The sequence below is a fragment of the Parasteatoda tepidariorum genome, chromosome 4, assembly GCF_982258835.1.
Source record: "Parasteatoda tepidariorum strain Cologne lab strain chromosome 4, Ptep-v5.0, whole genome shotgun sequence".
Taxonomy (NCBI): domain Eukaryota; kingdom Metazoa; phylum Arthropoda; class Arachnida; order Araneae; family Theridiidae; genus Parasteatoda; species Parasteatoda tepidariorum.
The window spans coordinates 83,345,875-83,361,529 of NC_141758.1; the positions used below are offsets into that span (position 1 = coordinate 83,345,875).

General features: G+C 25.9%; 1 protein-coding gene across 2 annotated transcripts; it reads left to right on the forward strand.

Moving 5' to 3' along the window:
• The first annotated feature begins 1 nt into the window (after position 1).
• On the forward strand, positions 2–14,877 carry pn (exopolyphosphatase prune). Of its 2 annotated transcripts, none has more exons than XM_043052280.2 (9): positions 2–164; positions 4,033–4,131; positions 5,656–5,799; positions 7,066–7,202; positions 8,237–8,343; positions 10,569–10,724; positions 12,390–12,484; positions 13,620–13,781; positions 14,642–14,877. In XM_043052280.2, exons 1-9 carry the CDS (start codon positions 15–17, stop codon positions 14,807–14,809), a joined length of 1,218 nt encoding a protein of 405 aa, XP_042908214.2. In that variant the 5' UTR covers positions 2–14; the 3' UTR covers positions 14,810–14,877. The 2 variants fall into 2 exon arrangements, with proteins under 2 accessions (XP_042908214.2, XP_042908215.1); XM_043052281.3 differs by having other exon boundaries at positions 29–539.
• Positions 14,878–15,655: the final 778 nt, after the last annotated feature.

Below are 15,655 nucleotides of genomic sequence, written 5' to 3' on the forward strand. Positions count from 1 at the left end.
TGGTAAAAGACGAAATGACTTCAATTTTGATTTCATGTGTTTTATTTCGTACAAAATTTATAATTTGTGGAAGAAAAGTGATTTCCTTTAATTTTAAGACTTGTTGTAATAAATCCATTTCTATCGCCATGGAAAATTATTTGAAGAAACAAAAGGAAAAATTGGTATTCCTTTATTTATTAGAAAAATTTTACTGCTAAGCTCTTGGAAAAGCAAATTTAAAGAGATGATTCCCGTCTTGTATTCGCGCCAAAAGAAGAACAGAATTAAAATTTCTGCTATTGTCATCAAACTTTGATAAATGTCAAATTCGATTGCATAACTTTTGAAAAAATAATTTAAAATCTTATTATATGAGAAACTATTTTGTTTTATTTGTTATTAGCAATGTTATAAGCTGAATGAAAAATAAATTCTTCAGGAGGGGAGAATTTTAAAGATTGTTTTATATCAAGTTGTAGAAGCTTAAATTGCTAGTAACTAATATTGAGATTCAGGGAGAAACAACACAGCTCAATCAATTAACAGGATTTTACAATGTGCAAACAAATTTTTATTTAACTTACAACTCTTTTTTTTTTACTTATCACAAGTGCTGTACTTATTTTCAATTATTGTCTCATTTTTTGCATTTACTTAAATTCTGCTATTTTTACTTATGTATTATAACAATTCAAGCGGTAATGCATTTTATTGGTACATCTGATGAGATATTAATAATTTAAAAAATAAGTTCAGAACTAGAATTTATTTTTCTAAAATTTTTCTATTTCCAAATTAAAAGAAATATTAGAATTAAGATTAAAGTTCTTTTATGATATTGTGGTTCCCAAAATAGTCTTGGTATATGATATCTGCGTGTATTGGCCCTAGTTCACCCCTATTGAATAACTGTTGTTTTGGTGAAAAGGCTAAAACTAAATTTTTTAACTACAGTAGAATATCTTTATAGTGCAAACTATGAAATATGAACCCTTGTGTTTTAGAATTTTGGGTTAGTATAGTTCATTAAACCTACGAGCTAATCCTAGCAATATGAATCTGGAACAGATCAATATTAATGTTTTTATATGCAAATAATACTTTGAAACAAAAAAATATGCACCTAAGTTTTTACTAAGTAAATGAATAAAATAAATTTTTATCAGCATTAGTAATAAAAGCCAAGAAATGTCCAAGATATATGGAGAATTTTGGTTTATAAGATTATATCTTATTGACCTACTGCTCTTTTTTACTATTTATGGTTGAACGCTCAAACTAAAACTTTTAAATTAAGATGAAAGATTCTTTTTCAAACAAAAAAGACAAAATTGATCATTTTTTCTTTGATGTAAAATTGAACCAATTAGTAGATGATATTTTAATCTTAAAGGGCAAAGACAATGTTCATTTATATATCTGATGTTTATATTAGAGGTAACAATCAGGGTTCGTGATTTTTTTTAAAAAAATCAGATTATTTTGATTTAAATCGGATTTTTTTGATTTAAATCAGATTTTTTTGATTTTTATTCAAATACACTATAAGAGCTTTAATTTATGATTAAAAAAACTTGATAAATGTTTAATTAAATTAATATTAAAACTATATTGCAGTGGAACCTGTAAAAGTGACCACCTGGTTAAAGTGAGAATCTGAGTAAGGTGACCATTTTCTGCAAGTTTTATTTAAAAAGTCCTTTTTAAAGACTCTTCATAAAGTGACCACCTCTATATAGTGACCATTTGACTTGGTCCCGAGGGTGGTCAATTTAGACAGGTTCCACTAACAATATTTTAGAAGCTCTAACTTACTAAAATAATTTTTCATTATAATGCATAGCGACCATTTTGATACCAAGGCATGATTGAAATTAAAAAACAAGATTAAATAGATAATTTAAAGAATACTACTTTAACTAGTAACACAAAGTTTCAATTAGCACACCATAATTTTAATTTAAAATTGTGATCTTTTTTTTCCTCATGATTTATAAAATGGCAAAATAACTAAACTAGTAACTTCGTTTACTAAAATAGACTTTGAAAGGGAAGAATGACGCTATATCAGGAAAAAAATATCTGAACTCAGCTTTTTTTTTCTTTCTATTTTTGGCATATTAAGGTAATTTCTTTTTAATATAACCTCAAGCTTTAGAAACATAGAAATTTCCATCAATAAACTATAATGTAGATTTGAATTCCATGCTTTTTTAATCAAAAGGTAGAATTTTAATTAACATTTGCTTTTTTTCTTTTTGAAAAAAAATCATGTTTATTTACTTTCTACAGCTATGCAAGTCTATATTAAGACAGCATTAAATATTTACTTTAATCTGTACTTTCAATGTTAAGAATCAAAAAATTTTGAAACATGTAATTTTAAATGTGTTTAACACACACCAAGAAAGAAAGTATTTTCGTTTACTAAAATTAATTAATGCAGCAATTTATTTAAAATAAAAAAAGAAAATAATAAAAAAATCAATAATTTAAAGCACTGTTTTTTAACTTTTAAAATCAATATAATATATATATATAAAAATCAGTTGATTTAAATCAATGATTTTTTTAAAAAAATCATTTGATTTTAATCATGATTTAAATCGTGATTTAAATCAAGCTGATTTAAATCAACAAACCCTGGTAACAATATTAATTTATCTTCAATTTTAGTGTTTGTTCCATTAAATTATGAGAGTTACAATTTAAAAGATTTATTTTCTTAAAATTCTAACTGAATTTGATTTTTTTTAAATTAAATATTTATATCTTTTATTGTGGAAATATACATTTGATCTATATCACTAAAAAATAACAAAGAATGTCTAATAGAAGATACTTTTCCATTTCACAGCAAATGTGATAGTTCTAGAAACTGGCTTTTTAAACTTGTATCAGTTTCTGAGTAAAGATCAATTTTGCTGTAAATTGGCATGATGTTGCTTTTCTAAATATGGATTTAAAAATTAATAACAATCAGAAACTTGTAGTATATATAATTTTATTTCTGATTTTCAAAGTGCTTCATTTAAGCATGTCCTTGGTTCAGTGGCAGAAAAAAGAAGTAGTTTTAAATTAAAAATATTGCCATCTGGTGACCAAAACCCTCTTGACTGAGTTTGTTGAATTTATGATGTACAATTGATAATATAACAAAATGCTGTTTTCTGTATTTTCTAGTAAAATGAGGAAAACAAAACCATTGTAAAAATTTTCACATTTTCCTTGCTGGTTCTTACAACACTTTTAAAATAATGTTGCTTCGTTAAAATTATATCTTTTTAAAGCACATTGCATTATTTTTTTTCCTGTTGATATTTTTTCCTTTTAATGAAAATCCCTTTTTGATACTTTTACATGCATTAATGTAAGGGTGCACAACCTTTTTTCAGAGAAGGGTTTCTTGCACAACAGGTTGAATAATGAAGGGACGCTCACGTAATTAGACATTATGACAGCAATTATGATCATTTTTAGTTTAAAAAGTAATTTTAAGCACTACCTAAAAAATTTTTTACCAATATGGTAATAGATTTACAGAAAATTAAGTACTTTTAATTATATAATTTATTCAAAAATGATCAAACTGATAATTTTTTTTTAAATTTTTTATTCCCTTTTTATCAAAAATTTAAGTAAAAAAAATATATTTATATAAATATTTGAGAAAAAAACGTTTTTTTTTTTCCAATTTTTTACCATATATACAACATAATATAAAAGTTCATTTTAAAATAAATTCTAACAAAATAGTACACGCCTACGTTGATGTCTTATTAAATCTTTTTAATAGAATTCATCCATGATGCATGAAAGCACCTTTTCTAATACAAAAAGAAGAGAAAATATATTAAAGCTTTTTGACGAAGAATTTGATAAATACCAATTTTTAAAGAAAATGTATGAGCTGAGCTTTTTATAAAAATAAATGAATGAAAAATTATGATTTTCAAACAACATCTTTCTTGAACATGGATGAATAAATAACATATTACTTCTGATACATGCATTTCAAAGATTTATAAGAGGAGTATTTTTATTTTATAGAAAGATGAAAAAGGAGTTTTTAAAGTAGTGATGGGAAATGAGTCATGTGATTTAGATTCAGTTGTTTCATCGCTTGTGTTTGCCTATTTCCTTTATAAGGTTTGATTATCATTCATTTTTTATTAAATAATCGTTTTAGTTCAACTATTTCATTTTATGTTATTTATCAATTTAATTTAAATAGATAATTTGATTCATTTTAAATAGATAAATCTCAATTTAAGCTTCTAAAGAGCAGCACCATTTTAATCAAAGATGCTGTTTTATTTGTTGATGAATTGTTTAAAAATATTTGAATTTTTTAGCTACTAACTCATTTTATGATATATCTACAATGAGATATATATATATATATATATACACATGGTATATTCTTGATATCTCGAACTTCGATATCTCAAAAACCTTGTTATGTCGAAAAATATTTTTCTCCTCAGTATTATATATCTTCTCGATACTTTATTCTGTAGAATTTTTTTTTCGAAATAAAAAATTAATTTTTTCAGAAAAATCACATTAAGTTTATTGTAAACTAATTCTTTTCCATCTAACGCTTAATTATTTTTGTCTTACTTTTAAAAATAAAATTATTATTGTTGTATTTATACTTATAGTCAGCTATCATTACATACATATTTATTAGTAGTTATTCTTATGTTTCAACACTCTTCTTTTTAGAATCATATTTTAGAAAAAAATTTCATGCATATTTAGTTCTGAATTTGTTATCTCAAAAACACCCTATCTCGAAATTTTTTTTGTGTCCCTTCAACTTTGAGATTTCGAGAGTAACAAAATACATATTTAAGAAACCTTATTTTTTCTGTTTCCTTTTCTCTAATAATTTCAATTGGATTAAATGTTTTATTAATATTGTAAAAAAGTAAGTCTAAATTTTATGTTTAGATCATAGGTTTTGCTGAATCTTACTTTTAAATTTATTTTTAATTTGGTTCATTTTAGGCTGCTTATCGGTTATAAGAACCATGTATGTTGGTGACTGCTTTTTCAAGTTGTCAGCAACTCAGATATTGCTCTTATAACCGATAAGTGTGAATTTAAATATAGCAATGTAAGTTTAAAGTTATTGATAGTTAACAATATATCTAATATTTTTCCAGTTTATTTAATTTAGATTATTTTTACAATGGTCAATGTTTTCATTATTGAAATAAAATTTATCAAAAAATGATAATATATTGTATTCAATAATTATTATTATAATTATTATTATATAATAAATATTATTATGTATAAATAATTATTATTATGTAATAAATATTGCTTGTGATATTATCGTTTTGATATCGATGATTAGTAATAGTGATCAGAGCATTATCCTATTTCATATGACTATTAGTTAATCATCTCCAATATTGGCATGTTTGATACACCTATTTGTCATCAGTTGTGCGTGATGTTTGTAAATCCGAAACTGTTGTTGTTCCTTTGTGGAGAGCTCTGCTTTATGGTCCATTCAACCAATGAGTATTAATTTTTGTTGGTTTAGTTAGTTCAATCATTCTAAATACTCGTTTTTAAACTTAATAATGATTTATTTATATTATATATGCTAAAATCTTTTTTTAAAAATCATGTCTGATTGCTTACATTCTTTTACAGGTTAATAAAACTACAGAATTTATTGTTCCAGTTTTAAATGTGTGTGGAAAAGATTTACTTCTTAGGACGGAAGTGGTTTATTTTTTAAAAAAGACAAATATAGATCTTGAGCACCTGATGTGTGAAGAGGACATCAATCTTCAGGTATTAAATTTATCAAGTATCTATATTATATAAAGCGCTAATACGTATGTATGTATGTTTCAATAAAACCGATGATATTTCTTTTCTTGCGATGGCAACAGTTTTCATTTTTAATTGATTGGATTCGGCGCGCAAGAGCACGTAGTGAGCAACCAGATAACAATAACCAGAGTGAGCATTATCAGGTTGTTCAATTCAGATTCATGCACTAAAAACATGACAATATTTTATTTAAACTCAATTAGGAATTAATTAATTAATTGAAGTGAGAATGCATTAAAAGGCCGCTGTTGAATTGATATTTTTCTACTGGGAGCTACCTGAACGTCTAAAAAACGTTTAGTGTTTCTATTGAATGCATTGAATTTTCACGCTTTAAAATGCAGAATATTAGTGAAGCAATATTTGATAATTTATTTTGCTAATATGTTTCTTATTTAGCTAATGTTTAGATTTTTTCACCATGTACAATCTAAATAGCTAATATACTTTTTTAAAAGCCAATGAGAACATTGGTAGAATTCTTCTACATAAGTACAATACTATGTCTTTGATGATAAAATACTATGTCTTTGATGATAATATATTATGTCTTTGTGCTAGAACATTGTGTTCATTGGCGAGCGAGCGCAGCGAGTCATGGTTCACAGCGTGAACCACATAGGATTGCGTAGCAATTCTCGGGGGTTGGCGAGCGTTAGCGAGCAGGGGGCGGAGCCTCCTAGTTAAATAGTAAACATAGTGATCCTGTTAACACAAATTTTGTTGAAATATGTTTAAGGAATGATTATTAACTTCATTCACACTTTGATTAAAATTATCTACATTATCTTTCCGGAAATGACTGCAAAGGAAGACAATTTTCTTTCTAGTTTATTTTATTTGGCTTAGCAGTCAGGAAAAGTATGGTTTTATGATAAACATTATTTAATTAAAAAGCACAAAAAACAAAGAAATAGTTTTAGCAACCTTTTCTTATGTTAAAATTTGTTAATCAATACTTAATGCTCGATTCAATGTCTTATCTAATTGTGATTTTGCTGTACTTGATAATAAAAAATGTAAATGCAGAGTCTTTTGTTGCATGTTTTTGTTGTAGTTGTTCATAATCATCTTGATTATCATCATTTTGGCATCTGATCATAATCTTGGCATCTTGATTGAGTTTTTAAAGTTGAGTTTTTGACTATAAACTGTATAAGAATCTTTTTTTTTTTAAATAATAATCATGTTTTTAAAGTTTTCCCTTTAAATTTTTTATTTTAGACCCTGAAGGACCAAAATCGTCTTAAGCTAATTATTGTTGACCATAATGCATTAAGCGAGGAGCAAACAAGTTTGCAAGGAACAATAGTTCAAATAATTGATCATCATAAAATTAATAATCCAGAAACAATAAGCAGGTGACTTTTTGTCTTAATTAATTGCATAGTCATATATATTTGTTGTCATGTGTCATTAAATATATTATTTACCTACTTGTCCTTTTATTTTTTGACTGTTTGAAAGGATGGAATATTTTGATTCATTTTTTATTTATTTATTTGTGTATAACATAAATCTGAGAGTAAAAGAGTATGACTTGAAAAAATTACTTTAGCTTGAGATTTAGTGTTTTATTAGTAGTATACCTTTAGAGTAGTCACCCCTTAAAATTATAGGGGGCACTGCTTTACCCATTCCAAGATAAATACCTATTTGTGGTAAATTTGTCGATTACATAAGCCAGTCAAGTAAATAATGGTTGTTTTATTCATGGAATTCAGATTATGATTTTATAGTTGATTCAACAAATATTCCACTGGAGAGCTTTAAACACAAATTATGTATAAAGTGCAATTTTTTTTTTTTTTTTTTTTTTTTTTTTATATATATATATTTGGTGGACTAAAAAAAAATCTACTATACCAACTGATATTACCAGCAAACAGAAATTAGTTATTATGTGTTTTATAACCAAATTTAAATTAATGATTTTTTTAGCTTATAACTTGTTTCCATTTTTTAGATATTTTTCTAAGCATAAAAGTCAATAAATTTAAAGTATCCTTAGCTTTATGTTGAAATACTTTCTTTTCAAACCCATGACCAAATGAATTATAGCTAAATTCAGTTAATAAATTAGCTCATCATTAAATTATTATTTCATAAATAGAATGGAATAGAATCAAAGATTCAAGATTTATGATCGAAATCTACTTTGATTGTTTTATTTATTTACAAATATCTTTAAGTAGCCCATCATTAAATTAATGTTTATTTTAAGTTAGTTATCTTAGCTTATTGTTGATTATTATTTCTAGCTTATTATGATTATGCAATATAGTATTTAATCAACGATTGATTATATAAGATCATGTTCAACTTTATTTTTTTTATTATGTTAAAAATATCTTTGCGTAACTCATTAAATTTGTTATTTTTTCGTAAAATATAGAATTGATTCAAAGATTGAAGATGTAGGATCATGTTCAACTTTGATTGCAGAAGAGATACTTAAATTTCCAAACCTTATAGATAGTCAGATAGCATTACTTCTTTTGGGTAAGTGCTTTTTCTTTTTTATTAAGATACAAATTATTCATTTAAAAATGTTTTATAGTGTTAGAGTTTCTTTTGGACATTTGGATTTATTTATTATTTTTCTTCTTTATTGGGGCACCAACTATTCATTTAAAAAAAATATTATAATTAGTAGTGTTGAAGAATTATATACATTTACTTTTTTCTATTGAGGTACCAATTATTTATTAATTAAATAATGTTTTAGTAGTGTAAAATTATTAATAAATATTTTGAGTTTTTTGTTGCAGAAAGCTGTAAACCACACTTAGAGAAAATAGCGTTATACTCAGTGCAATAACTACAGGATGTTCTTATTGTTTAAATAAATTATTCATCCCTCTTTAATTAACAGAAATATTTGACATATGCTGAAAGAGAAACATTTTTCCTTCTAGATTGTTTTTCTCAGTTTTTAAATTACTAGCTAACCAGCTTTATTTTATAAAATATTTCTCAGTTCTAAAAATTATTGTGTAATTAATATGAAGCTAAAACAGATTTTTTTTTTTTTTAAATAATAATTAAAATTGATTTGTGATCACTTTTTTTTTATTTTGTAAGTAAAAATACAATTATAGTAAATCAAAACTTACTTAAGGGTTGGGGAAAATAACAATATATAATGAACTATTTATTAAAAGACTACAAAATGTTATGAAACATGAGAACAGCTACTATGAAAAATATAGTGGTAAGCAAAAATCTCTGATCAATATATTTTTACCCTGTTACTGGTTTGTGGTTTTTTAAATGAGGGAAAAACGAATAGTTTTCATTTTGTTTAGAATTGTAATCAAATTTAAATAATATTGGATTTTTATTAATTATTTTATATATAAGCATCTGTAACCATAGAAATTTAAATAAACTACAATATTTTTGTGTTTAAAACAGTCAATATGTCACCATGAAGGTCTTAATCCTAATATTTCAGTTATAAAAATTTAGTTTACATTGATATAACATGCAGATGCATATATTTAGAGTTGTGTGAAAGAGTATTAAAATAATCAGAAAAAAGCAGATCCTTTAATGAAATTTCATCATCAAATTGAGTCTAAATGTGTTAAACCAACCAAGAAAAACAACTGAAAACGATAACTGTATAATGAAACGCGCATCTACATAGGACGTCACGAAAACTACCTCCTCAAATTGTACTGAAGTGACACAAAGAAAGTGTTTTAAATATATGCTTGTGTAGTAGTATTACAAGACGGACAAATAGCTATAAAAACCATTAATTAGAAAATAAAATCAGATAGCTAGAATACAGTTTTCTTTAAACCACTTATGATGGACTGTCCAGAATTGTAAAAAAGAAAAAATATATGATTTTCTCATAAATTCAAATTCAATTCAGTTGGGAGTGACGGCTGTACATTCTGGATTTGTATTTGCATTATAGATTGCTCTTGTATTGGTATATTTTTTAAAACAGTCTTTTGACGTATGCAGATAAAATGATGTCATAAAAATTGGACATTTCATCAAGACAATGCCCTGAAAAATACCTCAAAGCTTATGAGGAATGATTTAAACTTAACAAAACATATTACCGCTGTACACTGGCAAAGTAAATCTCTAGATCTTAATACCGCATATCATTTATTAAAAGAACCATAACATTGTGTAATTAATCATCCCTATTCAAAACAAAAATAAGAACAAATTTTACCTGTGTGCATCAATATTAGATTTATTGAAGAAAATTTAACTAAATTAAAATCATAATCTTGCCAGATACTTTTGAACATAAAAATATCATCATTTATTTTATTTTTTGTTTTTACAAATCTTTTAATGTATAATACACAATTAATAATGTGATATTATTTGAATTCAGTTATAATAGTAAACAAAATAAAAAGTATTTGATTTTCACTTATTTAAACAGGCAAAAGCTGAGAAATTTTATTAAAACACTTGTTCCAGAGACTTCTCCTCTCTACTTTACTATAATCATAGCTTTTAAACAACGAGAAACATTGATTTTAAAATTTTCTTTTAATAATAATACAAGTAATTGCTTCATCCTTATTTGTGTTAGAATACTTTATTTATTTTTCATTTTATCTATTTACTTTTTTTTTATTAATTTATTTATTTTTGCAGTGCAAAATAAAATTAAAGGTATAGGTAAAAATTATTATTTAATTACCTATTATTAAAAATATGTAGTTAGTCATTTTATTAAATTTCAGGTACAATCTTGTTGGACACAGTATGTTTACAAGAGAGTGCTAAAAGAGTGACTGAAAAAGACAAGGTTGTTGCTGCCAAATTAGAAAAATACATTAAAGATATAAATAAAGAAGAACTATTCCAGGAATTACTTCATGCAAAATTTGATACTTCAAGTAAATGCTTCATTTAGAGTTATATATGTATAAGTTTCATAATCTTGTGTATTATTTCTTTTTAAGTCTTAAATCAATGATTCAAATTAATTGGCTTATTCATATTTTTAAATAAAAATTTCAATTTGTTATTCTAAATATGTGATTTATTTATATGAGAAGCAGAGATAGGAATTAAATATAATAATTATAATTTTTTTTAATAACTGGATTATTTTATTCTTCTGATGAAATGGAATTAGAATTGTTCTTTTTTTGTAATCTATAGAATATCAATTAAACAAAGTAATTATTCTGAACATAGAAAGTTTTAATTTTTGGATTATCATGAAGCTTCACTTCATGCAAGTGCAGTGGAATCCTGATTATCTGAAATAATTAGTCTGAACCTACTTTAGGTAATCATATTTCGATTATCAAAGTCCATCTTTATAATCATTTACTTTTGTCAATAAATTCTGATGAAAGAGTTTATTCTTAATATTAGTGTGAAATATATAAATACCTTCAAATGCAAAAATAAAGATATTTTAAAGGCGATATGTAAAGCAGTTGGTTTTGAAGGTGTTTTGCGGAAGTAGTAAAACTTCTGTTACTCATAAAATGCTAAATTGAATATGTTTCAACATTTTATAATTATACTTTCTTAAAGCTAGCTGTATTACCTGTAACTGTATTAACTTTACATGCTTCAATAGCACTAGGTCTTTTTATCGTGAATGCATAAGAATACTGTAAATATGAACTTGTAGGTAAAAAAAAAATAGTAGACCAATTTCAACAAAGCAATACTTTATTTTAATATAAATTTAATAATTAACAGAAAAATTTATAATAATACAAATTTTTTTTACCATTAATATACGTGTAAAAGTAATGTTTAAAATAATGTTTAATAGGTGAAAATGGATTTAAAAAAATAGCATGCTGGTCCAGGGTTTCCATTTTCGAATAAATGACATGTCAAAATAACTGTGAGGACCACATGTTTAAACTGTAAAACAAACCACACTAGGGCACTGACATTTCATAAAAAGAAATTCATTTTTCTTCAAGAGAAGTATGATTTATAAAATTATTGTATCCTTTGAAAAGAAAGTTGTACAGATTATGAGTGGCCAAAAATTATAACCACCTTGTACTTATGATAAGAATTCAAAGAGTCATCTTTGTATCATTTGAAGGGAAGGATATTGTAATTTATTGTGTGGCAACATCAAGGAAAATAATGGTTTAAATTATTTCTTTTAACCATGGTCTAAGTAATTTCTTTCTTGAAACTTTTTCTAATTCAAATAATTTTGTTTGCTATATTGGTGTGAATCATTACATTCTGGCATTCTAATGGACATTAAAATAATTAATCCATCGAAAAACAAATGGAACATCATACATTGGTTGTTATAATAGAAGGGTTGCTGTATTGGTCATATTAAAAAGTTTAAACTGTATAATGTGCTAAAAATTGTAGTTAGATTCAATAGAATAAAAAGTAAAATGTAATATGTTCTAAAAATTACACTTGAAGTTTTTATTGACTAATTGAATTAAAAACATTGTGGCTTTTAAAAACTGGAAATTATCTTTTTTTAATGTTATTTTTGTCCATTGAAATGGGCTAGTGATTCATTTTACTTTTAACTTTTGTCTTTTTATGCATTTTAGATTTATCTCCTGAACAACTGCTGAGGAAAGACACTAAATATATTAGCAATGGTGCAACAAATGTTGCAATTGCTTCACTGCCTTTGCTTTTAAAGGTAATTTTGTTCAATTTTCTAGTTAGAGCTGATTTTTATAATTTAATTAACTTTAATTCTATTAACATTTTTGAAAATAAATGTCTTGCCATTTCTATCAAAACATTGAGGTAAGAAGAAGTTGTGTGGAAATGCTCCTTTTTTTCCTATTTTCTTTATTTTGAAAACTTATATAATGATTGCCATAATACATATTCATTTATTTATAATGTATTATGAACAATTCAGTTGAACTTAATTTTTCTCTTAGTTCACACAATACATTAAACAAGATAAAAAATTAAACACTTTAATTATTTTGATAACATAATTTGATGCAATCATAATGAATCAAAGGCATAACCTCAAATGTACTGATTAATTTGTGGTGACAATATTTTAAGTTGCAAAATCTGAAACAAAAGCAAAAATCAGGAAAAATTTACTCCTTAATAACTTTTGATACACTGATTGGGATATTTTCCAATATGTGGCTTTCCCACATATTTTCAAGATCTTCATGTAAAATCCTTTGAAAAAGTTATGTTTACTCAGAGTAAGCATATTCTAATTTTGTAACTTTATATTGTTTGCACAAATTTGTATATTTGAAGTTTGACCCTTAAACCATTACAAGACTTGAAATTAATTGTGGTCTGCGACCATTAAAAGTTGACTTGGACCCCTATAAAATAAATTATCAGTGGCCCCCAAATCAGCAATCGATGTAAAGGGCTAGTATGCTGTTTTTATTTTTCTGTTTTTGTTTGTGCTATTCACAAAATAGCATATTACATCATAATTGTGAACTTTGCAGATTATCTGTATTGTAATTTTTTATTTAAATTCACTTTATTAACTTTTTAAAAATATATATATAATAGAGGCATGTAAACGAATCAGCGCAATGTATGTGGGAGAATAATATCTTAATAGTTATTAGTCCTGTAGACCAGTGATTTTTTTTTTTTTTTTAAATTTCCAACCCTACCATTAATGTTATCCAATCATTAAATCAAAATTTATACAACTGTTTATTTAGCTCTGTACATTATTTAATTCTGAATTCAATAAAAGTAAATGTGTATTGTAGAACTTTTCTGAGTTTTTTTTCTTCTCTTAATTAAGGGTTAAAACACTATTATTCTTATTTCAGGACATAATCCAAGATGATGAATTTCTTCTTGCCTTGGAGCAATTATCAATCCAAAAGAATCTCTCATTCATAGTCATCCTTGGAAGTCAAATTGTGGAGGATAACGGTCTTGTAAAGAGGCAGATAGCTATATATGACAAGAGTCAACAATTTTTGAACAAAGTACTTAGTTACACCTTTTTTAATTATGTTGTTTACATTCATGTAAAGCTTACCTAAAGAGGGCTGTTAAAGGCTTATATTATAGATAACTCTAAGTATGAAATATGAGGGTCATTTAAAAATAAGTTTTTCTGACCTTTAAAGGAAACAAAACATAATTACCTGTAAAAATTTATTGAAACATTTACTACAATATTTCAACTTCTCAACATGATTCTCGTGTGGAGAGGTCGCAAAAATATTACTATATAATTTGCAATGAAGCTTTAAAGATAATCGTGCTTTGTTTCTTTTTATTGGCTGGGACAATGGTTTGTTTATAGCTCTTACTATGAATGGTATAGAGAGTCAATGCAGGAATAAAGGAAATGGAAAGGAGCATATTAGTATATTAATGTATGGTTAAGTTTTGTAAGTTGTTTAAATTTGAAATTTAATTTTAACGTTTTATATTTTAAAATAAGCATCAAATTGAAAGGAAATAAATTCTTAATTTAATATTTTTCTTGTGAACATTGAAAACAAAACTTCCACCTCATGAAAAATTTTATTTGTTTTAATCAGATACTGTTTCAATGGTTAAAGGCATTGAGTTGTCATGGGAACTGGAATCTGATCTTAAGGGACCATCTTCAAATTGATGGGTTCCAGTTTGTCAGGAAAATAGAGGGGCTTATGTGCAATGCTGGCTACATTGCCATATTCATGCCATTTTTTATGAAATTGTGGAGCTTTTACCCCCATGACCCCTTCTGGCCAACAACAGGCTTTTGTGGGAACATTTCATAGGTAGTAGGTATTAAATAAAATTTCATAGGTATTAAATCGTTATTTCAATTATTTTTATTTATTTATTCCAGGTTACTAGCTATCTTGTTGGTCTTGAAAATCCAAGCTTGTGTCTTTGTCACGTTCCTGTGCCTATCAGTTGTGTTCATCTATTTGAACAAGAAAACTCTAGTCTTTCTCGAAAATTTATTTTGCCTGCTATTCAAAAACATTTATACTCTGAAAACTGTGTTACCTGATGGTGTTGTGTGTAACATTTATTGATGTTTTCAAATTTTAATAATAAACTTTAATTGCTGTTTTTCAACTCCTCTTGATTCATTCAAATTTTTTATAAGTTAAAAATGTATCAGACCTTTATCTTTGAAGTCATAAAAAAGATGTCTAAGATGACATCACTTAAAATTCATTTTACTGTATGTTGATTGCTCAATTGCTTGCTAATAATGAACATTTTAAAAAAAATCATTGTTGCTATTATTTGACTGATGATACGAACAATTGATGAATTGCTAAAGGTCAATTGATCTTTCAATGTATCAGACCTTTATCTTTGAAGTCATAAAAAAGATGTCTAAGATGACATCACTTAAAATTCATTTTACTGTAAGTAGGACTGGGCTATAAATCGATATATCGCGACATATCGATTTAACGCCTACATCGGCAAACCGATACAGCAACTTTCATTCCAAGCGATGCATCAGAAATCTGATTTAAGCCGTCGAGTGAAGAAGACGATATAGCGATACACGCAAGGACTTTCTCTTACGTTCCGATGCCAACTCGCGCTGTGGAAGACGATATTGTTTCGTTATGTTGAGACGGCCTTGACTGATGAGCGGTAGAATCAGAATCACTTTTGAGACCTTTATATATCGTTATATCACATGTTCGTTTTCGCACCTTCGCGATTTGAAATCGTTTCTTGTAGATTATTTTCAATGGGATTAACTTCGTGATCGCCGTCGTAACATTGTTCTGAACGCAATCTATTATTGAAAAGAATTTATAAAGAAAAGTTTCTTCATTAATTAGGTAAGTTTTTTATTTATTTTCTGACAAAACTTTTTTTATATTTTTAA

Bases quoted from the DNA above. Each gene is read 5' to 3' on its own strand.
- pn (XM_043052280.2), top strand. From the start codon at position 15: ATGACTTCAATTTTGATTTCATGTGTTTTATTTCGTACAAAATTTATA. The intron at 8,344-10,568 runs GTAAGTGCTTTT...ATTAAATTTCAG, and splicing joins GATAGCATTACTTCTTTTGG to GTACAATCTTGTTGGACACA. The intron at 10,725-12,389 runs GTAAATGCTTCA...TATGCATTTTAG, and splicing joins TGCAAAATTTGATACTTCAA to ATTTATCTCCTGAACAACTG.